Source organism: Drosophila mauritiana, chromosome 2L (genome assembly GCF_004382145.1).
Source record: "Drosophila mauritiana strain mau12 chromosome 2L, ASM438214v1, whole genome shotgun sequence".
Lineage (NCBI taxonomy): Eukaryota > Metazoa > Arthropoda > Insecta > Diptera > Drosophilidae > Drosophila > Drosophila mauritiana.
This window is the reverse complement of record NC_046667.1, coordinates 15,392,022-15,419,950: the sequence shown is the minus strand read 5'-3', so window position 1 is coordinate 15,419,950 and position 27,929 is coordinate 15,392,022. Positions and strand designations below refer to the sequence as shown.

The 27,929-nt window shown below is 37.4% G+C and overlaps 1 protein-coding gene across 1 annotated transcript; it reads left to right on the top strand.

Annotated features, from left to right (window-relative positions):
* Positions 1-17,864: 17,864 nt before the first annotated feature.
* On the top strand, positions 17,865-19,381 carry LOC117145968 (probable serine/threonine-protein kinase DDB_G0276461). The gene is made up of 2 exons (XM_033311873.1): positions 17,865-18,071; positions 18,134-19,381. The coding sequence occupies exons 1-2, from the start codon at positions 17,871-17,873 to the stop codon at positions 18,653-18,655; spliced, it is 723 nt and encodes a 240-aa protein (XP_033167764.1). The 5' UTR covers positions 17,865-17,870; the 3' UTR covers positions 18,656-19,381.
* The last annotated feature ends 8,548 nt before the right edge of the window (positions 19,382-27,929 follow it).

The window sequence follows — 27,929 nt, the reverse complement described above, 5'->3', positions numbered from 1 at the left end:
CTCGATATTTGCCGGCTGCCATGGAAAAGGATGTCCTCGCCACCTCGCCTTCTAGCGCCCACCCACCCGTTCTCAGTCTGTCTCTGTCTGTTTGTCCTGTCGCAGGACGATAATGACGACAACGGGGGGAAGGGACTGCTGGTGGAAAGAGGGAAAGGGGATACACCGCCCCTGGCCGCTGCTGATGTCACACATTCATGGTCATTTTGCTGAGTCAATCGTTTGAAAAATTTATGTTGCCTTCAAAAGCAAAATTTGCCATCACCGTCGTTTGATTCTCGGCATTGCACAGTGGTTCCCATTGTATGGGGAATGTGGCCAAAAATACTTCTAGTTGAGGTAGACACTTGAAACTTATTTTTGTAGCAAAATTATATGAAAAAATAGCCAGATAGCCAGCCAATATCATAAAGCTGTCATATGAACGATCAGTTTGAAATTAAGCGTTAGTATGGAAAACTTTTTTGTTTTCAATTATTTTGCAACGAAAACTTGCAATTCTACATAAGAAATTAGTATATATATTCAGGGCGTTCTTAGCGAACATTGTATGCTCATCATATAGCTGCTATAGGAGCAATCAGTCAAAAATCGTGATTTTGTTAAAAAAAATATTTAGTTTTAAAAAATATTGGATGTACATCCAATCATTTTTATTTTTATTCATTTAAAAACAACAACCATAAAATAATTTTTTTGGTATATACATTGATATACTTATATTTTTATTATTCAAAATTAAAAAAAATATATAATACATTTACAAGGTGAAACGATATATAATTTAAAAAGATTGCTCAAGTAAATCAAAGGCTGATTTTAAAAGCTTTGACTTTGGTTTGGATGGAAGTTTTCTTTGACCAGTGATAAATGGATCAGAGCTCAAGAGTACGGGACCGAATACGGGACCAGTACTTGTACCGTACTGGTCTCGTACTCGGTCCCGTACTGGTCCCGAATTGGTCCCGTACTCGGTCCTGTACTCGGTCCCGTATTGGTCCCGTAATGGTCCCGTACTGGTCGCGTACTGGTTCCGTACTCGGTCCCGTATTGGTCCCGTACTGGCCCCCTACTCGTCCCGTACTGGTCCCCTACTCGTCCCGTACTGGTCCCGTACTAGTCCCCTAGACCTAAAATAAACAGCTAAATGTATTTGCCAATTTTAATAATTTTAAATCATAATTAAGACTAAATCAGTTACTTTAAAATCAAGAGGAGTAAGTAAAGCCACGTAATGTAGTTGGCTGATAAAAATACCATTGAATCATTGGGTCAGAAATCATACTTTTAAATTTTTCAATTGAAATTTCTTTAAGTATGTGCGAGTTTAGCCACTGTGCGACTGCGAGTCAGAGGGAGATGGGTATAGAGCCGGAAAAGGGAAGGAGATAGTCAATAGATGCGGTTCATTTAACTTGACTGAATGTGCATCGCCTGCTAACCTGCCTCCATTCGCATTGTCTCCTTGGCAGTCTGGTCGGATCGGGTTTCAGCCTTTTCGACCATGGCCCAAACTCAATTCATGTTTATGAAGTGCTGATGTGTGTCTGATTTAATTGGAATTTGATGCACTTTTCAATGTATGCCGTTCAAGTCAGCAAAAGTGTTTCACTACACTTCAGTCATGTTTAACCACTTAATTATGACACTTGGGGGAAAACATTTGTTTTAAGTTGACTTGGACAAGGGATGCAAACATTTTTACCTGTAATTGCTGATTAGCTGGTTGGGTTCGTATTTACAATTACAAGTGTTTTAAACAAATAATTCAACAGGAAAATGTAAAATTTAATTGCAATTTGACACGAAATTAGATTGTTAAAGTCGGTCTAGCCAGTTGATTAAAAATGAAAATGATTTTCTTGTATTTCCAACATCGTTAAAGTATTCAACAAATTAGGGCTCTGAATTCAACATTTCTTTATATTTTTCGTTGACTTTTCCTTTAATTTTTTAGTCCGCAGCACTTAAGATTTCCATTTCCTTGCCAGTCCAGACAATACCCGCCACCTCCATGAGTTCTCATCTTAATGCGCTTAAAGCTGGTCGCGGAATAGAAAAATATATAAATGTGGGCAGCCAAGTGTCAGCGACAGCTACGGGCGAAGAATAACCCAAAAGTTGGCCACAAAACAACAGACCCAACTATCCACAACCCTTCGTAGAATACACCCTCTAACTTAGTTACAAAAAATGTGCCGAGAAAGTAGGAGAGATGGTGAGAGAACGGGGGAGAAACGACGAGTAAAACTTAACAAGTTCACTTAGAAGAAATTAAGTTTTCAGCATTTATGTTAGGAAAACTGTAAAGAAAAACTTTCTTAATGAAGCGACGACAATGTGGTGAGCAATGAAGAAATGTGGGCAAAAAATCGCACTACTGAAACCCAAGAAGCGCACAAGTTTGCTATGAAAGCATACTAAATGAGGTCCCCCATCGAGTCAAGAAAAGAGCTAAAAAAGTTTAAAACTCATAAAAATTTCATATTGGGTGAATTGTAAAATAATTTCATTTCATTTTAAATTCAATTTTAATTTATTTGGAGAACAATATTAGTGTGCCAAGCTCTCCCAACATAAAAAAGGAAAAACGTACATTAGTCCAAATACATATATTTAAATGATTTTTTAAAATATATATGTACATATAAACAAATTCGAACTAAAAAATCGTAGTCTTGGGCCACATGAAATTTTTTTCACAGTCTTCACGGTTATCATAATAATTTAACATATTCGCACAGTCGATAAAGTGGAGTCCAATGCAGGCCTTTTTTTCGTGATTATATTCGTACTTCGCCATAAATGACGTGCACGGTAAGTCTAAATTTGCAAAGCCGCCTAAAACAGCTTCCACGAGAAAACCAAGCAGCGCCGAAATAACAAAGAAGTTAATGCTGATTAATGTTTAATGTAGAGATTGTAGGTCACGACTGATCGGTTGCAAATAAAGCCTGCCTTTTATAGTCACTGCGCAAACGCTTATCAATTACTTCGAAATTAGCTGATCTTATAAAAATATTGTGGCACTGACATATTCTGCGATAATACCATTCCATTAAAATTATGATAACAACGGTTCCTAAAAATGTCAGAATATTGAGTTTCTGAGAAAGAACGAAAAGAAAAAAAACCGAGTTTAATTTGATGTGAATGGACCGAATTATTATGAAGTTGCCATAGGAATAATCGAGAAATACAAAAGCATAACTTATTTGGTATTGGTGGTACTGTACCTGCTGTAGAAACAGTCGGAATATTAATTGAAATTATTATAAATGAAAATATATAATCTTTAATTCCTTTGTCCTTAATCATAGAGTGTTTTTTTCGGATTACATTAGTTTTTTTAACATAAATATATAATATAATATGCTTCACAAGTAAAAAGTATAATTTTTTTCGCTAACAAGCTTTAGATTGCACTACATATGTTTTTAAATCTTTTTCCTTAGCGCCAACGTAAAAGAACTTTCCTTCTGTAACACGTCCAATGTTTATTAATTATTTGCCAAGTGCTTTTGGATGGGGACCCATCAATCCATAGCACACCCAAAATTAACCTAATTTTTTACCCACTCAATGTTTGGGGAGTGCGAGAAAGAGGTCTGAGTTGAAAGGTTAGCCCACCGCCTTGTTTTCAAACTCTTGGCAATTTTTTACCTACGTAACTCACACATACCGACCTGTGGACCTGGACCCCCGAGTGTATTTGTGAGAGAATCAGCCACAGTTGGAAAACTTCTCCAGTCGCTCCTTTTTGCTTTTGCAAAGCTGTTTTGGTTGCTTTTCCACTGCCGCCTCCTTTTCACGGGTAGAATTTACTCGCTTGAAGATAAATTATATAAGCATTTCCCAAAGGTTAACGTGATAAATTTCCGGCAGCGTAAGCAAAATATCCCACAGAAAAGAAGAAACCCAAAGTCTGGCTTCGATCTTGCGGCCGCCTTGCAGAAAAGGACTCGGCGCATATGTATGTGTGTGTCAGATAAATTGTTTATGTGTCTGTGGGGAAGCGATTAGTGTTAATGGGTTCCTCCCCTCAGTCCCCCAGCAACTTTCTTAAAAAATGTGTGATTTTTGGCTTTATTCTTTTTTTTCGTTTTGTGCGGTATTCGATTCAAGTTTTCTTTTCAAACACTTGGGCTGTGCGCGTATAAGCAATCGATAAGTGCACGCAGACGGGTACAAAAAGACGATGGTGGGGGTGGGGCGGAGTAGCAGTTGGACAGTTGGATAGACAGTCATATGGGAACCAGTCGTACATCGGGATATATATTTTCAATTTCTTTTTCAGCAGAACGCACATAAAGTTTGCCCAGCATTGCTGCTGTCTGCTGTGCTGAGATTGCAGCCGGGGCATGGATTGCCAGGACAACAGGCAGGACATTCCCAAAAGTGCCCTAGCCATTGTCATTGCATCGACTTTTGCTGCTGGAGTTTCATGTTTAAATGTCAATTTCTCAACGAGCCAAAGTGACCAACGAGCCACCGACATCCAGTTGTTGTTGCTTCTACTGCTCCAGATCCTTTTGTCGGCCAAGTCCGTTTTCGCCTGTCCTTGCGCATTTCGCAGGCCCATCCTATGGCATATATTTTTTAACGCCAGTACGTCGGTATGGTCGGAGTTATTTTTTCAATTACTTCATTGTTGATAGGGGGAGACGTGGTGACTGAATAAAGAAACTGGCATTGTGGTCAGCTTGCCCCCTCCATTGTTTACCAGACTAGATTAGTAGTCCAAGGTGTTGTGATTTGTTGGGCCAAGGACTTAGTTGGGCAAATATTTCAAACTTAGAGAAAAGAAAATTTGGTAAAATAGCTCGGGGACTCAACATTATTAAAGTTAATACAGAAAAGAAAAGAGCTTTAATAATAGTTTGGTCAGACGTTGTTCATGTGAAAGTTATTCATCATGAGAATAGTAATTATCTACCCAATAGCGATAGAGCGTTACAGAGTTTATTTTAATAGCTAGTATTTAGATCAGTGCCAATTTGACCATCGAGTTAATAACACGACTCTCCGCAATCCATAAACATCGAACAATACTGAAAAGACAACCTAAACAACTCAATAAATCAACTGTCGACTGAGTAGCCTTTCCTGCCACCAAAAACAGGAAAAAAATTGTAAAACAAAACACACAAATGTCAATCCTTTCTGCCTGCCGAACAAAGTGGGCAATTAGTCCTGGCACTGAATACTCCCAGAGAGGGCGGGGTCAAAGGCTTAGTGCTACTAATTTTCAATTTGCATGGCACCCAACCTACAACTGCCATCGATAGGCGTTTGATGTTGATCCCCACGACGACGATTACGTCGGGCAGCGAAATATAAATAAGTTTGGCAATTTAATTGAAATGGGTTGACAGGGCCGGGGGCCAAAAGCTCACGGAAACGACTATTTTGAATGAATTAAATGGCCGTCGAAAATCTTTATTTATAACAGCTGCGAGCTGCGAACTTTGCACCCCGCCAACGACACCTCCTGTCCACCACCGACCAAGATCCCCAGCTCTCTGTCTGCTGGCATCAGAAATATTAAATGAAACGGAGCAAATCCCATTGTCACCCGGTTTCGGCAATCGAAATTGGCAAATAATTGACAAGCTATTTGGGGCGTGTTGATTGGCAAAAACTAATGCCAGCAGGACGCTCTACTCTGGGAGACACAGGCGGCGGGAAATCGATATACATTTGACTGATGGACATCGCCTGCAAGGGCCAGCCGAACAAAAGACACTGTGCAAAATCACTAAATTTTTAATTCAATTATAGTCTATCTTCTTATGGTTAAAGATTCCTTACAGTCAAACTTGACTTTTAATAGAATAACAAATTAAATTAAAAACAAACAACTATATAGCTGAAAAGATATTTTTTTGAGAAATGTATAAAATGCATTTCAACGTTTAATTTGGGTTTAAACTTTTTAATTTGTAATTTGTACCCATTGTTAGTCTATGATTTCAACATAAAATCTATACTAATATCTAATTTAATACTTATGTACTATTGTTATTAAAATATTTTACAATATTATTCTCAGCATAAGATACCCAAATATAATGATACATCGTTTCAAAACCAATATTCCCGGCGAGATTTGTACTTAACAAAAAAGAAAGCGTGACAACACCGGATGAAACTAAGTGACATTAAGCCATTTCAACGCAAACGGGATTTGCCCTACCCTTCTTTTTCCAGTTTCTTTGCTGGCTGATGGCTTTTTTAGCCAGATGTGCGTATGTGTATATATGAGTATATATATTCATATTAAATACATACTCGTATAGGGAGATAGATCTCTGCACCTCCTGCAAATAAATCGGGCATATCCGTCGGACACCACATGAAATACAGTCCATTGATGCTTTTCGTCTTGTTAAAATAATTGACAGGTGGCCGTGGTTTGGGCCAATCTCTAAGAGAGCCCACGGTCGGGGCATTAGTGCCATTTATGACAATGCCGGACAAATTGCGGGCCAGCAAATTGATTGGCCAGCTGTTCGTGAATAAAAAATAAAATTAGAAGGGATATAGAGAAAATATGCCAATGATGATCGAGACCAAGCAACTTTCATCGCCTAGATACGAAAAGAGATTTCCCAACTGCTATATCTTTAATTAAAACTAAATAATATAATATAAATAAATATATAATATAAATATTTACCTAAATGGTTCGACCAATCTAACAAAGTAAAGTTTTCACGACAGCGACATTAATTCTTAGACCAGAACGAACTCACCACAACATCGAAATCAAATGTTTTCATTGAATTTCATTCGAGACGTGGTCATGCAATTTTAATTAGTTGGCTAGCTATAAATTATTCAGAGCCACGTCGTTCGAGGGTCAAAATAATGGATTTTCTCTCTGCCTTTTGATTTTCTCCCTTTCTATTTTCATTGTTATCTTGGTATATAGATTGAGCAGAAAATGAAATCGAACCAAGTTAAGTAGCTAAGCATTTTCGTTTCTATAGCATTGAGTTTTCTTTATCTAACCCGATAAAATCCGCAATCAATTATTTTTCCCATGGCTTAATTATTAAAATTTCAAGATACAGAACACAGAGAATTCTACGTATTGATTACTCAATTGTAATCCTTTTCGGCAGTATAAGTACATACGGATTTTGTTATAAAATACAATTTAGTTTAATAGCAAAATATGTTGATAGTAAATCATAACTATTTCATGTTTGCATTTCAATTTGTCCTCGAAATTCATTCAGCTAATACAATATTTTCAACCGACAAAAGCCCAGCCGCAGACAGGAGAGGAAGAAAGTTTTAATTGACTTGCCCAATGCGGAATTGTTTTGTGTGTACCTGTTGTGTGCGAATGCCACAACTAACAACTCCAGAATCCGGGCTTCAGTCTGGAACCAAGGAACACCCAAAATACCCAAATTTCCCAGGCAGCTTTCCAGTTGCTGTGAGCGATATGAGAACACTGAACATAAAAAACATCAAAATAGATTCGATTTTTTCAGAATTAATGCAATTTGCGCAACACTATAATTAGCTTATATCAAACTAAACTTAAAGATCAAACCATTTATTAATGTACCAAACTAAATAGCTTACTTTAAAAATTATTTTTATATTTCAAACTTTTATCTCCATTCCCTTATTTTGACAACATATATGACGGTGGAAATAGTTTATATTTTTTGGCGAAGCGTAGCTGCGTTTCAGCAGCATGTGTGTAACTGGGCGTGTTTTATGCTTTTGCGCCCTGCGCCAACTTAAATGCTAACTTATGTTTAGATTTTACCCAATCCCGAGGAGCAGAAAAAAGACGATGCAGGATGTGGGGAGGGAAAAGGACCAAAACCAACTAAGCCGGCTGCCACATTGTTTGCCCGGTTGTATTTCGGGCTTTTTTGGCAACTGCAACTGCAACAACATCAGGGGCAACATCAGTTGCAGTTGCTGGAGCAGCAGCAGTCAAATTGCAAAAGTTTCTTGCTTTAAGCATAAAATATTTATGTCTGCATTTAGTTTAGTTTTTGGCTGGGTTTTTAGTTACTTTTTCAGTTTGAGGAAGATTTCTCTGTTGCAAGTTTGTCTGGCTGCAGTTTTATTAAAACGATTTCTGTCGGGTCAAAAAGTAGAACCCCAGGCGGCGGCAGACATGGCCTAAAATGTTCAAAAATGCCATGATCTTAAGTAAATGGTTTGGAAGGTAACGATGGTGATGCCTTAATTGAAATTTTAATCAGTGTTAATTAAGGTGAATCGAAAATATCTAGACCAAATTTTCTGCAAACAAAGCGAGAGCCATCCAAACGATTTCAATGGAGTATTAAAGTATTTATTGGAAATGTGTTTGTAATCGTCTTCTTTTAGTGAAATATATTGAAGTTTGTCAATTAATTTGAACTGGAAGTAATGTGCATAACTATTTCATTTAGGTACAGGACCGAAAATAAACTAAACTAAACTTTCCATGTTTTTTTTTGTCCTGGACCGACATAATAATTGAATCCAATGCGGTAAATGTATTACCATATAATGGTGTACATATGTCTGAATGTCAAATACACTTGGATTTTAATTGATTTTCTTATTTAATCACTGCGTTTAGAAGGCATTTGCATTTTTGGAATTTAGATTGAATTAATACTTATCATATACCAAATTGTAATTTTTTTTGTTCTCGTTTTTCATGCAAATTTTAGTGAATTAGCACAAGGTGGTCGAGAAACTCTTGCACGAAAACGGGAATCAAACTAAAGTCAATCTCGCACTTTCTTAAAGAATTCGAAAATGTATTATTGATATTGATATACCCAGGACGTTATTGAACACTGGCAATTTGGAACATAAGAAAAAATAACTAAAATTTCTTTTTACTGAATGCTAAAGCTATAGTTTTCTGCTTGCTCGATTTGCTGCACCATTAACTAACTAGTAATTAATTGTAACCACTTTTAAGCGATTAAGATATCGATTTTGGACATATATTTTTTAAGAATTTACATACATACGTTACATACAACTGTTACAGGCCTAAAATTTCTTACAGGTATTACCTGTTACATACTTTTTAACGAATCTAGTATACCCTCTTACTCAACGAATAGTGGGTATAAATATGGTCAGCCGAAGCCATTAATTTACTTCCCACAATATTTGGCATTACTCAGATCCTTGTGGTTTTTTCGGCCCACGCCGCTTGGTCACATCTATATTTTCCGTTTCCTATTGTTCTACGTTGTGGTGCTCGAGCACCTACTTCTTACGCAAACAAATGATTTCTGTTTACACACTCATTTCTCAACATGTTACCTATTTAAACTTTTGTGGACAGGAAAATTTAATTAAAACCAAAACACAGCTGCTCCCCAAGTAAGCCAGAGCCCCCGTAAAATCAACAAAAGTGTTATATAAAGACGTGACGGGGAGGAATAGGAAATCCGAGGAAAGCCCAGACACTCATAGCAATATTTTCAATTATAACTCAAGTTTATAACGGAAAACTTGTGAGTGAAATTGAAGGAGATAGAAGCCGGAAATCCAGAAATAGAGCGAGCTAAATGGAAAAGCTTTAAACGTATTTCGCTGAACAAAGGGGGCCAAAAGAAATAAGGAAACACAACACAAAACAATAAACTGTAAAATGAAAACTGTGAGAACAATATATTGACACAAATAAAATAATGCGAACTAGATTCGAATTTCAGTTAATTTGAGGAGTTCGTTTTCCGGCTTTTCGGGCACAGTGGAGCAGAAGGAGAGCAGGAGGGAATTTCCATTCTGATATAAATTCACTAAAACAAATCAAAACTTTTCATATAACTTTCACATCAATCGGGAGTGATGTGCGGGTTATTGGGCGGCATGCATGCCAAACAAATCAAAACAAAAAGCTCCAAAGTGCCACAGAAAATTGCTGGATTGTGGGTTTATAATAGTACTTCACAGCTTTTGGGGAGCAAAGCCATCAAGAAGAAGCACAAACTTCAAGCTCAAGTTTAACCAACAGCATTTTGTCCTTGTACATTGTTCTTTTTGTAAAAGGTATCTGTTGAGTAGTTAGGGTATGTGGTACCTAATATCAAGCCAATAGCAATCTGATTAATATTTTAATATGTAAACATATATATACAGATGTTATATATTATATATACAGATGTTAGGATCCTCGAAATCAATAGAAACTAATTCTTTCTGAATTAAAAACGTTAGATATCTTGTAGTCGAGACTGCAAAATAATAAGATCACATGACCATACATTTAAGAAATGGTTTACAATTTTCAATTATTTATTTTATTTATTTATTAATTTTATTTAATTATTTATTTAATTTTTGTCCTAATATAAAAAATTACATTTTCAAAAACTTTTACGATACTTTATATATTTAAATGGTTAGGTAAACTTTCTTGTATTTCTACCGTACTCTCTTCCGTATTTTTACCATATGACTGATTGTTTTATGTGCTTAATTTTCAATAGGACATTCTGCGGTAGCTTCTGCAAAAAGATGCTCCTTTGGAATGGGAACAGTGACTGTGGGTGGGACCGACTTCTTTGTGTTGATGACGTGTCAACTTTTGTGGAACTGCAAACTTTGCGCAAAATGAAGCGACAAAGCGAAACCTTTACAGTAAAAAAAAAGTGAAAGAAAAAAATCTTACAAAAGGAAAGTTTTTCTTTTTCCTTTAAATTGAATTAACTTGAGAGCAGACCTGTGGAGTGGGGTACGATGCCCTTTACACCGGCGGAAAACTTACGATGATTTATTTGCTTCACATGGCAAAGTTGAGTGTCACTTTTTTCCCGTTCGTCTTCTGCTTCTCGTAAAAAGCAGTATAAGAAGATATGGAAAGCATTCTTAAGAGAATGTGGGCGTTTAAGCAACTTTATTGACCGTTGATCGGCGGAACTATTTATTTAAATACAGGGTGCTGTTTTAAGTACACATAACAATTTTAATTGAATGCTCTTTAGCCCCACATTATTTACGCATATTAATCGAAAATATTTTCATTAGGTCGTACGAAACCAGCAAAACAAGATTCCGAAATGAGCATTGAAAATATAATTTTGGCAAATTGAACACTCAAAGCGCTATTTAAATGGCACACAAATCTGAAATCGATGACGCAGCGTTGATAGAATTTATGCATTTTTGCAATAAACTATAATTTTGAAAACCAAAGAAATGTTTAGGGACATTATTTATCAAACTAGCTGCTGCTGGTCAAACGCATTGAGTTGTGTGTGCCATAATCGAAAAAAAATGTTCACCAAAGCTGCGCAGATCAATTTGGGCTGCGGGAAAAGTTGCCTCGACAGTTTTCCGACTTATCTGGGAAAACTAATTTGTTAAAATGCTGCCCGGCTTATTTGTCGTCCTCCTCGTTCGGGAACAATTTTGAAGCTGATCCCAAAGACACTGACAAAACCCAAAATGCCAAGCATCCATCATAGAGAGTTGGGCGGCGGGACGCAGACTGCCGACGACGACTTTTGGCGTCTGCATTTTTGGTTGGAAAATAAATAAGGCGAAATAAATTCCTGTAGCAGGGACGTAGTGTCGCCATCAACTTGACTTGCTCGAGTCAAGTAAACTGCAAGCCAAAGCCGGGTGCACTTTTTCACTTTTTTCCAACAGTCTCGCTTTATGTTCTGTGCAATATTACAGAAGCAGGGTATATTCTTGGTTCATGGATCAAAAGATGAATATATATACATATATATACAGTGGAATATAAGTCAAACAATATTATTTTGAAGTTACTTTTATTAAATCATAAAATATGTTAACAATTACATCTTAAAGTTATTTAGGGTATGTAGGGTACTTATGGGTCGATATAACTGACAACAGGTTTTTTACTTCCTTCAGCTGCTACATTTTGGCTGCTCTCATGTTTATGCTTTGTATGCTCGTTAGGGTTTTTATTTCTTGTGTGCCCAGCTTATTTGAGGAGTCTTCGTCCTTTCTGTTTAATGCCAAAGCAATCGGCCCGTTACATATTAAATTTTTAAATGGCCCCATATCTCCGGGGCTCAGAATCACCAGAACCAAATGCGGTGCGTTAATGGTTCGTGCTACATTGCCCAGTGCGAGGTCATGGTGGTTAAAGCTCAATGAGGTGTTGCCATGATTTAGTTGGCTTAGCTAACTTTAACATCAAAAGCATGTCCTTGTTGATCTTGCGGTTGCACTTTGTGGTTGAGCAGAGACAATCGCAAGCGGAGGGGAGTCTTGTAGGTAAGTAGGTACCTTTAAATAATTACCAAGTCTGTGGGTAATAGCAATTGAACTGGGATTTGACACCATTTCCATTTACACTCTATTTATATAAAATAAAAGTTTATACTTAATTAGTACGATTGGTAAGGTTCTCAAACAGTTTACTTTAATAAACTATACTGATATGTCACAATCAAGGTTAAAACAATGCCTAAATATGTGCTGACGCACTTTATAATTATAATTTATTATTTATAAATACGAAAAGTATAAATTGTGCAAGTACAATCGACTTTATAATTTGACCACGAGCTCGAACCATCAAAAAATCTGAAAAAGGCAACTTAAACTTTAACAGCTATGACCTTCGGCATTGCTTATAATAAATTGTGAGAGTTGAGTAAAAGTTTGGCGCTTGTCAGCGAGTTATCTATGTGTGCGCTGTTGTGTAACCATGTATTTGAGTTTCCAGTGTTTTGAAAAACTTGCAACTGGCCAAACCCGAATAAACTTTTCCCTCCTGCTGAAATACATATCACTCTCTGGTGTGTTTGTGTGCCAGCTTTTCAGATCTGTTCTAATATATTGTGGTCAGCGGAGAGTTCCATCCTTCATCCCTCCATGTCCTTCGCCTGCATGGCCGGAAAAGTTTGCCAACAATGCCACATTAACACATTTGTTGAACGTATAATCAATTTGTAATTTGTAGCCGCAACAAATTCGTGGTATATAAGTCCACAACAAGCGGCAGCATGGGGAAAAGAAAAATAAAACTAGGGGAGTCTTAGAATCCCGAAACTGCGAAACTTTCATGTCAACATGAAAGTCGAACGGATACAAAAAAAAAACTGGTGTAGGACACAGTTAAACAGTTATATGGGGGAACAGTACCTTAAGAACCCAATATTAATGAAAACAAATCGGTAGTTTACCCTAGCACCTAAAATCCTTTAGGAAAATTAACTTCAAGTAATTTTATAATATTCTTAACGCTCTTTTAAAAAGGTATCAAATACTGGTATAAGATAATCTATACAGAAACTTTGGATACTAGTCGTCACATGAAAATGGAAACATAATATTATTCATTTTCCATCAACAACTTTTCACCTTTTCCAAAATTTAACCATTTCAGAAACTTCATATAAATCACCTTCATCACATTTAATTCTTATCAATATTTCAATATGTTGACAACGGCAGACTTCGACAAAAAATAAATATCTGATTCTCTGACAACCTGCGTCAAGTTTACAAACTGATTTTAAAAAGTTTCATAATTTATATTGCTTTGTATGTCCTTGCGCTGAATTCCCCGCACATTCGAGTGTATAAACTTGAACATTTTCGCTTTCACACTTTTTCCAGCCAAAGCGTGTGTTATGCAAATTGAGTGCAGCTGTTATCTCTTTGGCAGCCGAAAAAGAATAAAAAAAATAAGTATAAATAAGGAAAATAAAATGGAGGCGGGTGAAAAACAGATAATGCTTGATAAATGTGTGTAGTCCCCATATGCAAACACCCACCTCACCCAAGTCAATGGCCACCAGATGACAATCGGGATAAAGTATCCTCCTCCTCGAATTTTCTTGACAACATAAAGCGTCTTTTAACAGCCTGGTCCCATTCCACCAGCCCCTCTTTATATGCAAATTTGCGAAAGGGTTAACTCTTGACTGAAGGTCAGTTGGCATTTTGTTCGACGCGGTGGCACAGTATATAATAGATTGTATATCATTTTTCTCCCATTCCGGGCTGTTCATTTTTAACGACAGAATTGATTGACATTTTGCACCCTCAAGGCGGCTGTATTCAATATTCCAAATAAACCAAAACCGAGATGAGTTTGCGTTGATAAGCCCATAAAGTTATTTTAGTGGATTTTTTTTGGCAACAGAAAACAACGGAATGTCAAAAATAATAATATATTAGTGTATTGAAAGCCTAGTAGTATTAATTAACTTTTGCGTAAAATGTGGAAAAGCACGTATTGAAATTTGTATATGAATAAAAGGAACATATATATATTCCTCTGATATTCCGTTTTCGTGCAGCATTCATTTAGTTAAGGCCACTTCCTGCCTAAGCCCATAAACCAGTCCGAGAACCTAGAAAATGGTCCAGAACAAAACTGAATCCGACCAAGGGCGTGGTGGGCCACCTGTAAGCCGCTTGCCAATCGCTGACAGCCAACGCTTAACGTGAAAATCCCCTAAATCGCTCCTGTTGCAAACGAGTTTCGCCCTGGATCTGGCTTTAGCTGGCCTTGGCTCTGTGTTCGCATCTGTATCTGTATCCGTATCTGCCGCTGACCGGAACCCAATTGAATCGAGCGAGGCCAGTGGAGTCGACCGGCTACTTTGGCGCACTTCTGAGCCTGCACTGCTTGGCTTCCTGTTGCCATCGGCAGAAAGGTAAACAGAAATGTTTTCATGGACACAACTGGAGTGGAATGAAGGAACAATTCCATAGGAATCGGTGGGGATAGAGTAGATAGATATCTACACCTCTCTCTGGGGTGTCATTAGCCCCTGTTGTTATAAATACTGTCTACGCCGTTATTTGTTGGTTGGTGAGTAATGTGTTTAACTAGATTTATAGGCTTAATCCTCCTAAGTTATGAGCCACAGTATAATATAATCTCTTGTAAAGCTACTAAATATACCTGAAACAATAAATATGGAAACAAATAGCCTAAACAAATATTTTAAATGTAAATTTAATTATCAAAAAGTATTTTACTTACGCCAAATTACAAATTGCATGTTAGATACGACGTAGGACTACCCACAGGGATAAATGAATGCTCTCCATGGCTAAAGAAAATATTGTTGTAAACTAGAACGAAAAAGCGAATTTCTAATTATACGTAACTGTTCGTTGAGCCCCGAAATGAAAATCGGTAAATGAAAATTGTGAAACGGCTAAAACGAAATGAAATCATCAACAAAAGCATAATTCAATTTTACGGACCGTTGAAGCCACTAATGAATTATCGTATAGAGTTCGATACATAGGACATAGCCATGGATTTATACAACTTCATATGTGCAGATGTACCCATCGCAAATAGTTTTTCTTTTTTTTATGCATTTCCATTACATTTCATTGCATTTTGGAATTTGTTTCTATGTGCCATTCGGAATTCTGTTTGCCTGTGCCCCCTATGATCCTTAGCCCTTTTCCATCTTGTTTCGATTAGTTTTTTTCGGGTCTGTATATTTTTCGTTTACTTAATGAGCAAGTTGATGATATAGGCTGCTCAAAAATTTAGAAACTTTTTTACCTAATAAACGGAAAGCGAGAGTAGAATACTTACTGTCATTTGACAAAGCCAAGACCAAGGTTTTTATTAATTAAATTTCTTTAATATTTAATTACCAATTTTATCTAAATTATATATAAATTTCAAATCCCCAACAACGTCGCAAAATGAAAAAAAGTACTTCTTATTACATTTTTGAAGCTGAGAACCCAAAAAAAATCACGAAAGCAGTTGTAAACAAGTAATTGCACTTGAAGACAATCAGATAAGAAAAGCAAGGTTATAACTTTACAGACAGGAAAAAGAGAAAAAAGAGGTAGGAGTTTGGAAAAATGGAATGACGAAAGGCAGCAAAAAAGCTTATAAGATAAAATAGGAAAACGATTTAAAATATATATTATTTTAATTTTAAATTTTCACATACCGAAATATTCTTGGATCAGACTTTTGTTATAGTTTCTGGCAGTATTTTTAGGGCATTTTAGCCGACTCTAAAAAATCTAAAATCCTTTTTAAAGCTATTTTTATTTATTTTAGGCCATTTTGTGTTTATTTTGTATAACTTGTATGACTTCGTTGAGGGCTTGCAAAATTATATCAACTGGTTTACTGTGCTTCGTGGGCTTTTGTAAATTAGGCTATTTTAAAGCTGGCTCGTCCCAAGAGGCCCCACAAATATTTAACGCAACATTTAACCATCGGTTGTGCGCACCACACCATCAACCAAATGTCCATATAACCAAAAAAAAAGGCGTACAAGGCCAATTGGGCAAGGGATGAAAAAGGGTAACTGAAAAGGCCAAAAGGCAGCTTTGATGTTATTGCCGCAAATTAGCTAGAAATCTTTTGCCTACAGGTCACCGCTGTCCCTTTTTCATTCCATTCGACCACTTACCACTTATTTTTACCCGAATATATTTTTTGGCCTGCAACTTTTCCGATTATTTTTACCTACACCTGTGCGTAACAAATAGAAATTTGCCAAGAAAATAATTGAACTTCAATTGAGTGAGAGCATGTGCAGAATTTCAAGTATACGTATTACCGGCTGTACGTATAGAAAGAGCCAAACGCACATAAAATAAAATACAAAGTTTTGGATTCCCCCAACTTTGGCAGAGTCCATGCTCAAGTTAAAGCGGATTCCCAGTTTTGTTTTCCCATATTTCTGCTATAAGTCGAGCAAGGGAAGCAGCACATTTTTGCTGCATCAATAGTTCAAATACTATTTTATGCTTAGTTGATTATTGACTGCAAGTGGAAATTTACTTTTGCTTCATCGAGAAAGGACGAGCAAGACAGAAAGAGTCTCTTTTTTTGGGTTAAGTCTGGCAGAACGTTAAAAATTGGCAGACGAAAGAAACTTGTTTGTTTTTCAACTTATACGGAAATTGTATTTTTGCCCAGCAGGGAAAAAAAATCAAAAAATCTGACAAAACTTGAAAACAAATTGTGAGTGTCCTAACGTGTACTGCGCCTTCGTGAATTCCCATTTTTGCAGCACTTCATCTCTGTATTTCCACTTGATATTTTTGTTGTGAGCTTACACAGTTTACCGAACGATTTCTACACTCATTTGTATTCTATGTATCCAGGTATAGAGCCAATCTATTTCCCTTAAATTAAAACATTCTTTAATCTTAGCCAACATTTTCTGAGCAACTAACTACCAACCGTGCTCTTAGTCACTATTGTTGGACCTTGTTCGATTCGATTGTAGAATCGTTCTGGCCGTTTCCTGTTGCCTTCTAACAATCCGAATCGCATTGTCGCTGCAGTCAAGTGCACCGCCAGAGTATCCAGCACTTTTGTGGCCAGCGTGCAATGCGTTTCTTTGGGTTTCTATTCAGGATTCCATTCCGGCCCTAACTAACCAACACACTTCAAACTCTCGCTTTTAATGCGCTCTCCATGGAAATGCTGTTGCCATACAATCTAGGTTAACGAAGGTGCCTTAGAAGATGGATTTGTGGGTCGCAAAAGTGCAAAACAGAGCCTGGATGCCCTTTACTGCTCTACTTTTGTAAATCCATATTGGCTTAGTTTCCAAACGAAAAAATGTATCTCCTCCACCTCGGCCAAAACCACATTTAATATTGCATTTTAAATTTATGTATGTGCAATTCAGCGCTTGTAAGAATTCAAGCAAAGCTTAAAAATGTGAGTGATGTTGGTTTTGATTCTCAGATCAAGGGAAAATGACTTGGCTTTTGATTCGGAAAATGCATATATATTTTTTTATAATATTTCACAGAACCTCTGATTAATTTAAAGCCGATAAGGCCCGCAGCAAACACTTCCACGAATAGATAACACTTTGAGCGGTATAAATGCGAATCTTTACTCGAGTTCGATCTCAGTTATGAGTTCTCGGGTTACCATGTCGGTGCAATGGGAAATTGTCCTAATGAGCTTCATTCTGTTCAGTACCGCCCAGGCTGGAGGATATTGTGGACCGAACAAGATGTATGCGTGTGTGCCCACGCTTTTTTGTAAAGATGGTCGCAGCACGCAAAGAAATCCCGCTGCTTATTTCAACAGGCAGTGCTTTTCGTTTGAGACTTGCTGTGACGTTAATAGGGTGAGGCCAAGGATTGTATTTTCTTTGAAGTGTCACTTTATTGAAAAACATGTTGTTTTCAGGTAATTTATGGAATGCGGTACACTGGAGGAGAGTTCGAGCCTGGTCCATACGAACAATCCAGCGAGCCGTTCAACAATGCAGGTGGAAAAACTTCTGGCACAAACAGTCAACAGTCAACTGGTAATACGGGTGGAAATAGTCCGACCTTGAAAAAAAAGGGCGGAGTGTCATCTATAACAAACATTCAAAATACTAATAATGGCGGAGGCAAAACTTTTACAACAAATAGTCAAATGCCTAGTTATACGATGAATAGTCAGCCATCCAATAACGCAGTTGGAAAAACCACTACTGCAAACAATCAGGCACCCAGTGAATCAGATGGAAAAACATTAACACACAGTACAAATTTCCATGCTCATAATTATCTTAACAATAATTCCGGAAAAACTAATTTAGGAAACCCACCTACGGCTAATACTAAAAATACAAATAGTCCAACTTATCATCATTATCAAAATGTTAATTACAATCCCAGTGGTAATGCAGGCAGCGATGTTGGAGTTTATAGACAGTCTTGAAACATTTAACTAATAATGCACAAAATATAACACAAATTAAAGATTATTCATAAATTAAAGATAAGCAAGAAAGCGATTCGAAACTTTTAATAAATAAATACATATTAAACAGCAGTAGACATGGACCAACGCTAAAAAAAACTGGTGAAACCTTCACTCGATTCGAGAAATGAAAAGTGCGGTCTGAAAACCGTCTGGAAAACGGGCGAAAGCGATGGAGAGAAAGGTCAGCTAGACCGCTGCAGCTGTCACCATTGACAGGAAGTCAAAAGTTAGCGTCCCCCAAAAGCGGAACTGAAACTGACAGCAACAAACACACTCACCCACTCGCCTCAAGGACAGCCGAAAAGAAAATCAAGGCATGACAGAAATAAAGGACAAATATCTATAAGAAAATAAAAACCGAAATTTGATTTCCACAGACAAGTAAAATATTTTTTACCCCATCCTCCCCATCTATCGAACCTATGCCCGCTGCTGAAACCAAAAGAAATTTTAATATAAGAAAAAAAGGAAAGCAGGAAAAGAAAATAGAAGGACGTTCCGAGTGCGTTTTCCAGCTGTTTCCCTTCAACGAGAATTTGTCATTTCTTCTTTTTCGTATTTCCCTGTCTCATTCTAAGCTTGTTTGCATGTGTTTCTCAGTCTGTTTGTGGTTTGTCCTTCCTTTGTTATTTATTATTGTTTTTCAACAGGAAATTCGTTTCCCTTGTTGTTTTGCTTCCTGCTTATTTTTGTTACCAGTTTCTCTTCATCAATTTCTTCGACTGTCTGCGGCTGATTGGCAAAATCGGCAACAGAAAGCCCTTCGTAAGCCTGTAAACTAAATGCATTAGCTAATCTTAATTAAAATGATTTAGCACAGCTAAAAGCAATTTTCGATTCAATTATATTCTTGAAATTATTAGGTTTGAAACTTACTTATTCCTATATAAAAGGAATCAAAATCGTGGCTTGGTTGCATATGCTTATCTCTATCAAATATATATATATTTTTTGTAATACTCCCAATCCATTTTTAAAACAAGACGCAATCCTTACACTCAATTAAATCATCTTATTTCTGGTCAAAATATTTTACAAAAAGTTGGTCGAAAAGAAAAAGAAAGCTACCGTGAGGCGGCAACTCAAGCTCATTAATTTAACTTACCCAAAAAGGAAACCAAGTGGGTGTGGGAAATTCAGGCCAAACAATACCGAGATAGAGGGACCGGAAAACAGGATGTGCGGCCAGGTACGAGAAGAAGGCAACCAGAAAAAAACCACCAAGAAAAAGTAGCACGGAAGCGGATTTTCATTCAAGGTAAAAGCAATCAATCAATATTCATGAAATCAGATTTAATTTTAAGCGCATTTAAGTTTCCAGCCAGGAGGAGGAAAGGAGGACGCTTTCTCCATCTCGGCCCACCATTTCTCCTTGGTAATGATTCAGCATTAAATTTCGGGTGACTGAAGAAAGGCAAGAAACAACAAAATCAGCAGCGACAGCAACAGCAACAAAGAAAATCAGTAAAATGAAACGATGTCGACGTCAAAGCAAATGAAACTGAAGATGAGACCAGAGCGAAATTTCGGACGAACATCATTAGAAAGATGCTGGAATTCGGTTGTAGCCGGATGGTGGGTGGGGTTGGGAATGGGACTGGTGTTTGGCTATATCCATCCGACCTTGCTAATTGTATGACAACGGGGGGTGGGATTCGCCCACCTGGCCATTGAAATCATTGCTCCGTTCAAGTAGCTGAGCGCATAAAACTAAGCTGCCAATTCAATTTCGTAATCAGAGTGGCATGAAAAATTAAATAAAACATGCAAATAAAATTATTACGCATAATTTGTGTGCACACAGGGTGAGATGAAGGGCTCCCGGTAGGCAATACCATTTTCCCGCGAGCTTTTCCGGTGCGGAGTGCCTGATTTTATTTCTGCTTGGGATTTTGGCTGACTGGTTCCCTTTGCAACACAATTTATTTTTCTGCTTGACAATTTATCTTCAAATTTAGCTCAACCATTTTATATTCATATATTATTAGCCTATTATTAAATATTATATCAAGCATTAAAATTTAGTTAATCATGGTAATTACCTAGTCTTTAGGTGTTTATTGTAAAACTTTTTTGTTAAATATATAACAAATTATTATTACATTTTATAAGTATTTAACAGCAATGAGTACTACAAAATATTGATTTATATCTTGTTTTGCATGACTAAAATATACTTTACAATTCAATTAAATATTGTTTTCAAATTATACTGGTTTTCCTTTTTGAAAGCTTACCTTCATTACTCGTAGCACATTTGTAGCTGTCCGAAAAAGGCAAGAGTTAATAAAGTCCTTAATTGAGTTGCTGTTATGTATGTCCACCGTTGTATTTTTATATGCTAAAGCGAGTGCGATGCTTGTGTGGTGAGGCCTCGGTGGTTGAGGTCAAAACTATTAGCAGTGTGCCGGGAAATGAAACTAAAGTTTTGGGGAGTAATGAGATCGTAACAGCGCAGATTTAACTGGATGTGTATGAGTGGGGCGCTTATCTAATATGTGCATCTGAAAATGAGATTGGAAGCAGGGCATAAACCTTTCGTACCACCTCATTTTTCACAAAACACTGTGCTCTTGTTAACCTTTTTTTGGTCTTTATTCCCTGTATTCCATTCATTCTCCACGTTAATCGAGCGTTTTATCTCTCCCAGAGATTTGTAAATTTGTGAAGCATTCTTTAATGTGCTTAATTTTATTTGGGATCCAGCCACTCGCAGCTTCGGTGTTCCACAGTTTCGGTTTGAACATGTGTTGCTGGCTAAACTTTTTCATTGTTGCCCCGTACATCACACAAGCGGCTTTATTGGTCAGCAGGGGTTAAAGTAGCCGAGTTAGTTTTGTCAGCCTTGGCATTAAACCCATGTTGTCCATCGTTCGCCTCATTTCCATCTGCCAGAGTTGCCGCGCCGCGGGTTATTTGTTGGGTTCAAAGTTCGGGTCTAGTCTGGTCGCCCTGGGATCGGGGACAGAGATTGGGATTGGGATTGTGGGTCTGAATCCGAGTCCGGGTCTGCGGGTCTCCTGGTGGGCCCTACCACCCCTGCTTTTAAACCATTTTTCGCTTATTTTGTGCTCTAATGGGGCATAAGTGTGATTTAGCAAGTGTTTAATGAGCTTTCCACTTTTTCCCCTAGTCGTTTGAATTATTTTATACCCATGCTGGGCTTTCAGATAAAACTTATTTTAAGGTGTGACAAGAGAAGAGACCGAAATATTCATGTACTCTCATGGCAAATTGGGATTATTTATAGTAGTGAGCGACAATAAAGGATATGTAGTTATGTTATTACTATATATACATAAACAAAGTGTATTCATCCAACGCAAATGCAAATTTATATGCTTTTAGTCATTCAATATGCATGAATTATTTTTTATTATTACACATTTTGTTTAAATTTCACCACTTGCTTTAATTTCAATTAAAGTTGCAACTAAAACATTCAAGTAATATTGTACGAAAATCGCTCTTTTCATCATTTTTCGGTCATCTCCTTGAGCCAACTCATTGCGAACAGACTGAGCCACGACCCACTTGGTCGTATTCGTATCTACTTGGCCCAAAGTGATGCTGCGTTTTCAGAGGGCCAAAAGCAGCCCGCAACCTATCACAACATTTGCTGAAGTATGTAACTCGACTCGAACCCAGACGCGACTTGCAATCGGGAATTGGGAATCGAGAATCGGTCTTTGGCCTGTTACCAGAACAGCCGTTGTAGGTCAGTGGGAAAAGTGCTTCTAAGAGAGTAGGCGTTCGTCAAAGGGAGCACAAGTAATAATAATATTATAATTATTAATTGTTATCGATTTTATATTTTACATTTCGGATAATGTATAAAATTGTGTGACATAATTATAATTAAAAGGTTTCATTTTCTGGTTTATTTATATATTTATTTATACTAAAATTAAGAGAACACAATTTAAGAGTACAAAGAGAAAATCTCATTTTAAAAACTGGCTGAGCTTTTAAGGCACATTTCGAATTCGCACAAAAATGTCCCACATGGCTGGGAAATTGTCCCAACAGAGGAAAATACTGGTAAATGTTACCATGTGCATAATGTTAAGTCTGATATCTAAAGGAATTTATAAATTGGCATCTTAACATTTGAGAGCAAGTGTTTTATTATAAATATTTTTAGTTTTTAATGCAGAATTCATTATATTTTCGATAATAATTGCTTTAGTATTATAATAAATAATACTGACATTAAATTCATGCTAACCTTTTCAACTTCTAATGTTTTATTATTAAAATATTAATATAAATTCAGACATTCACTCACATTAATTTCCTGACAAAAATAGTAATCAAGCTGCAGGCTTAGCCTGTAGTTCTAACATCCATCTGGCCTAACTGAATACTCAGTCTGAAGGCGTTTTTTCCCTGAATCTGTCACTTGACTAATTAAAGTACTCCTTTGCCAATCAGAAAAAGAAATCTGGAACATGTTTCTTGAAAAATTCAACCTGATTTCAACGTCGGTATGCAGGCAATTGTGGCTTACGACGTAACTCTATACCGTACACGCTAATATTTGCACTAATTTGATTAAAAGCATTTTAATGGCTTGAAGACTTGGCAGCCTCGCAGGTAAATGCTCGCACATTCATTTTGTTTGGGCTGTCGGAAGTTTAGCCTGCTGCAGCCGAAGTACACTCACAGTGAAGCCTCTCCTGATGCCCAACCTATGAAAATGGCCGCCCATTTAACGCATGTGTTTGCACGCCACAACTTTCCAATCCCCCGAAGTCGGAGAATCCCGAGCCGGTGGATACGCCATGGAATTTTCGGGGAACGATGCTTTACGGCAACCGGAATGGCTAAGATGGGAAAGCTATACCCAAAACTCAACTCCAAGGAATGTTCGCCCATCTTTTCTGGCTTCTGCCGCCTTCTTCTTCCCCATTCTATCCCATTTTTCTCTTTCTTCTGCACGGGGTTTTTCCGCCATTTCAGCAGAAAACTCAACCAAACTCGCACAACCAAAAGGCTAAAAGTTCAAATGCAGCAGCAGCAGCTCTGCCATTTCACCTGACTGCAAGAAAGTTTTTCATTTGATTTTTCACTTCTACCATCCGTTGCTGGGTTTGGGTTTGAGGTGGAAAACATTTTTCTGCTATTTTGGGTTGCCTGCGGGCCTCCCTTTGGCAGCACCGTCCCCCCCCCCCTTTTGCTTATCGTTTTAGCCAAATGTTCGAACTGTTCGCATTGGATTACTTGCGGATTTGTCCATGTCGTTATTTCGACGGTCAGTTAAGCCCACTTCAGGTACCGCTCCGCTCCCAATTGGATCGTTCTCATTACGGAATAGGAGCAGGATAAAACTCCCAACTCCGAAACCCCACTGCGGGAGTGCGTCATACTTTATTTGTTTTTTTAGCTAAGCGCAGAAGTTCAGCCATCAACCAAAACTTCAACTGCAGCGCCAAGTCAAATTTCTGACCGGACCCCAGACCCAGTAAGTGGCGTCAAACTTTCAAAACTGAGCGCCTTGGCACTTTTGCATATTTCCACCGAGGAATACGAAAGACGAAAGGGTGGTACCTAAATGGTTGGTTAGACACAGATCGTCTGAGGAGGAAAACACCAGGAAACATTTGCATAGCTAGACCGAAAGACAAGTACGCTTTGGAAAAGAAATACAGAAGTTGCTAATGATAGCAGATGTTCTTAAAAAATTCAATAATAAAATAAAAATAACAAATTATACAATACAACATACATCACATTTATTTTATTACTATTTATTATTAACATATTTTATATTTATTTAAATAAATTTAAAAAATATACATTTATTGTCGTCTTTAAAAAAAAAAATAAAAAGCTTGCAATTTTTTGAGGTGCCGGACAATGGAGGAGCTCATTGCTGGCCTCACCCCTTTCATTCTTATTTTCTCAGACATCGTTTATCAGAGGTCTGGTGCTGTCTTCGCTCGGCTGCATCTTTCTTTTAAACACTTACTTAAGTGGAAATTTATGTTGTTTTTCTACCCGTTCTTAGGAGCTGCCAGGCTATTGGTGCGCAAATGTTGCATTTGATATGTGCCAGACAAGGGACCTAAGCCCAAAGTCCAAGTCCTGGCCATTTGTTGTTGCACCGCTGCACACTCCCACCCACACCCACAGCCGCAGCCACAATCGCAATCACACCCACAAGCACACCCACACGCAGATAAAGAATTAAGTATCTGTGTGAACGTAAAGACAAGTTGGCAAAGTTAAAGTTTTGCTTTAACAAGATAACAAGAACCAGCATGAAAAACTGTGGCCAGAACTTTTTCCACGGCTCTCGGAAGAGAATCTACTAAGAAATACAGGAGCCAAAAATAGTTTGCAAAATCAAATAAAAGGGCAAATAATTAATGCAAATCATTTGAAATAATTTAAATTAACTTTGGGCAGTTGATCAGCTTTAAGCGTTAATAAACTTCAGCATGAAAAACACACAATTACACTCAACGCCACACGACATTCCACAAAAAAAAAAAAGAAAACACGATCTCAACTCATTGAAAATAAAAACTGACAAAAAAAATCGTCAGTAAGCTGACAGTCATCAGACAATGCCCCAAAAAGTTACCCTCTTCGGCGGAAGAAATAGCAACAGAAACAAAAACATAGTCATCAGCAGCGGCTGGGAAACTGCTAAAAACGAATCGCGAAACAAAAAGCAAACATCCGAAAAAAATCACAAAACTTCACACAAAAAGCACTCAAAATATTGTTGATTATGCCAGCGCACAGACACATGCATACTCACAAAAATCGTCCGTAGTGTTCCGATTTTGAAATTCAAATAAATTGAAAATCGCCTAAAAATCATTAAAACATTTGCAAATAATAGATGCTGTCACATAAAATATTTTGAAAATATATATATTTTATATATATATATTTTTGACAAAAAAGAATGTAAATATAATTGGCTTTAGAAATCCTAGGTAGCTTTGAGTTTACTTAAATCGATTCTACACAAAAATAATTGAATAAATTAAAAAGGAGTTTTGGAAATTCGGAACCGACCTGATAGACACTGAAGAACAACAGCAAAACGGTCGCAATGAACGTCGTCATATGGCTCTATTCCCGCCCTTTTTTCCGGATGCCTCTGCAACCATAAAAACAAAACTGAAAAGCACGGCCGTAATGTTTTTTCGACGTCCGCTCACTCGATTCGCTGCTTTTTTCACTTGTTTTTTAGTGTCTTCGGTGTTTAGTTTTGGGTCATTGCGCATTGGTATTGTTTTGCCAGGGAGAACGGGGAATCGACTGCATTTTTGCTCAGCCGCCTTCGCACCCGAAATCTATGTAGTTAGAAGGGGTTAGTACTCACAGTGCGATACTGTGCAGTGTCTCGTTATCCATGGGAAACTTTGCCTCTATGCGAATTCTGTTTGCATTTCTTTTTGGGGCCTCTTCCTTTTCAAGTGGGTACTCTGCCAAGGTAGTGATAAGTCCGTAAATTGTATGACAGGATGATAAGAAGAAAGTATGCAAAAATAATGTTAACGAAAGAATTCTATTAGTTATTATTGTATTACAATAATTGTGTATTGTAATATTTTATATTTATTGGTTAGGAACTGGATTGCCGTATAATTTCTTTATTATAATTTTTCATTAACCCCTTTTAGCCGATTTATTTTACATTGAACTTTCTTTAGGGCATCAAAAATTTGCCTATTCAAAGCTAAGCGTGTCCTTTGGGCACTTTTCCAAAAAACTGTAATTGCTGCCATCATGTTTTGTAATGTGTGTGGGTTGCATGTTTGCTTGTGTGCGTATAAATAAAGTGAGTGTTCGTGTGTGTGTGTGCGGTGCTCCTTGAATTGCATTTTGCAGCCGTAATGGCTGTTGACTCTACTCCGCTGCTATCATCTCCAAACGCCATCCTTAATGCCAAGTCCTTATCGACCCCGCCAACACCTGAAACAAATTCACTGATCGGCGAACAAACTTGATAAGCTTAAAACTATATTTTAAGCCTTTTGTTCGGGCGGACTCTTTAATTACAGCGGAAGTTAAGAAAGCTTTTTAGAGTTTCGTACCCGTCAACTTAGTTAAAAAGCCAACTTGGCTTTTAATGACTTTGTCTTTTAATTTCATTAAGCTCACCCAAAATGTCAGCTCCCTGCCTTCGTTGCCAAAAATTTCATTAAATGCACTACCCTGAAAGTTTCGCGAGAAAAACTTAATTTGACCAATTTTCAGGTACAATTCTAAATCAAAATTGTACTATAAGAATTAAAAGCCCTCTTAGCTGAACATTTTTAAATTAGACAAATTAAACAAAAATGCTGCTTTAGCTTAAAACAGTCATTTTGCCATTCTCGTGGCACTCCATCACTTTCGCCTAATCATCCGGCTTTTCTGCCCAGGTAAACAAACCCCTTAGAAAGCGAGGTTTTTCATACCCAAAACTGGGCTTACAGAGACCAAAAACAGAGGCTGATTGCTTAATAATTTTTGTGATGATGTGAATTTACTTTTATCCCCCATTTGGGAGAAGGCCAACCACCAAAAACTCCAACACCAAGCTGGTTCCCAAATGACTCTTTTTTGCTCCGTATATGCGGGTGTACCCATATTCATTGGCTTTCGGATCCAAATCAGCTTAGAGACCCAAAACAGGTGACAAACATTTTTTTTTCTCCATCGTGTGAAGAGTTCTGCAATGCCAAAGCATGTGTAAATATTCATGTTGGTATCGGGGTATTTTGCCTTTTGTTTCCTTACGTGTTGAATTAGCTTTTTCTGTTTCCGGTTTTGGGGTTGAATTTTCAGAGCCATTTTTCTTATTTGTTTTTTTTCGTGTGGCATTTGTTTGCTTCAGCGATAAAAATGTAAATTTATGAAGTTTTAATCAATTTGGGGAATTCTCGCTTTCTTTCTTTGTCCCTCCCTTTTTTTAGCATTGTTTTTGCCATTTGTTTGCTGGCCCCAAAAGGCAAACACACAGACGGCAGACAACAAAAAAATTGCGAAACATTTAAAACATATTCCCAGCTTTTTTCCCACTGGCTCTCCCTTCTGTGTGTTTTCTCGTTGGCGACGCACAATAAAGACCCTAATAAAATTTTGATTTAGTGTTATTTGTCACCAGAGGGCGAGTAGGCATATAAACCGAAATATAAAATGCAGATGAATGTTTCTCACTTTGTAGGTTGTTTTCTGCTTAGAACTGCGTGTTAAGTTGGAAAAGTTCATCCCAAATGAACTG

What these genes read in the sequence shown, in the direction of transcription:
- LOC117145968 (XM_033311873.1), top strand. Translation starts at nt 17,871, where the DNA reads ATGTCGGTGCAATGGGAAATTGTCCTAATGAGCTTCATTCTGTTCAGT. An exon ending in CTTGCTGTGACGTTAATAGG is followed by an intron (nt 18,072 to 18,133) that starts GTGAGGCCAAGG and finishes TGTTGTTTTCAG; the next exon opens with GTAATTTATGGAATGCGGTA.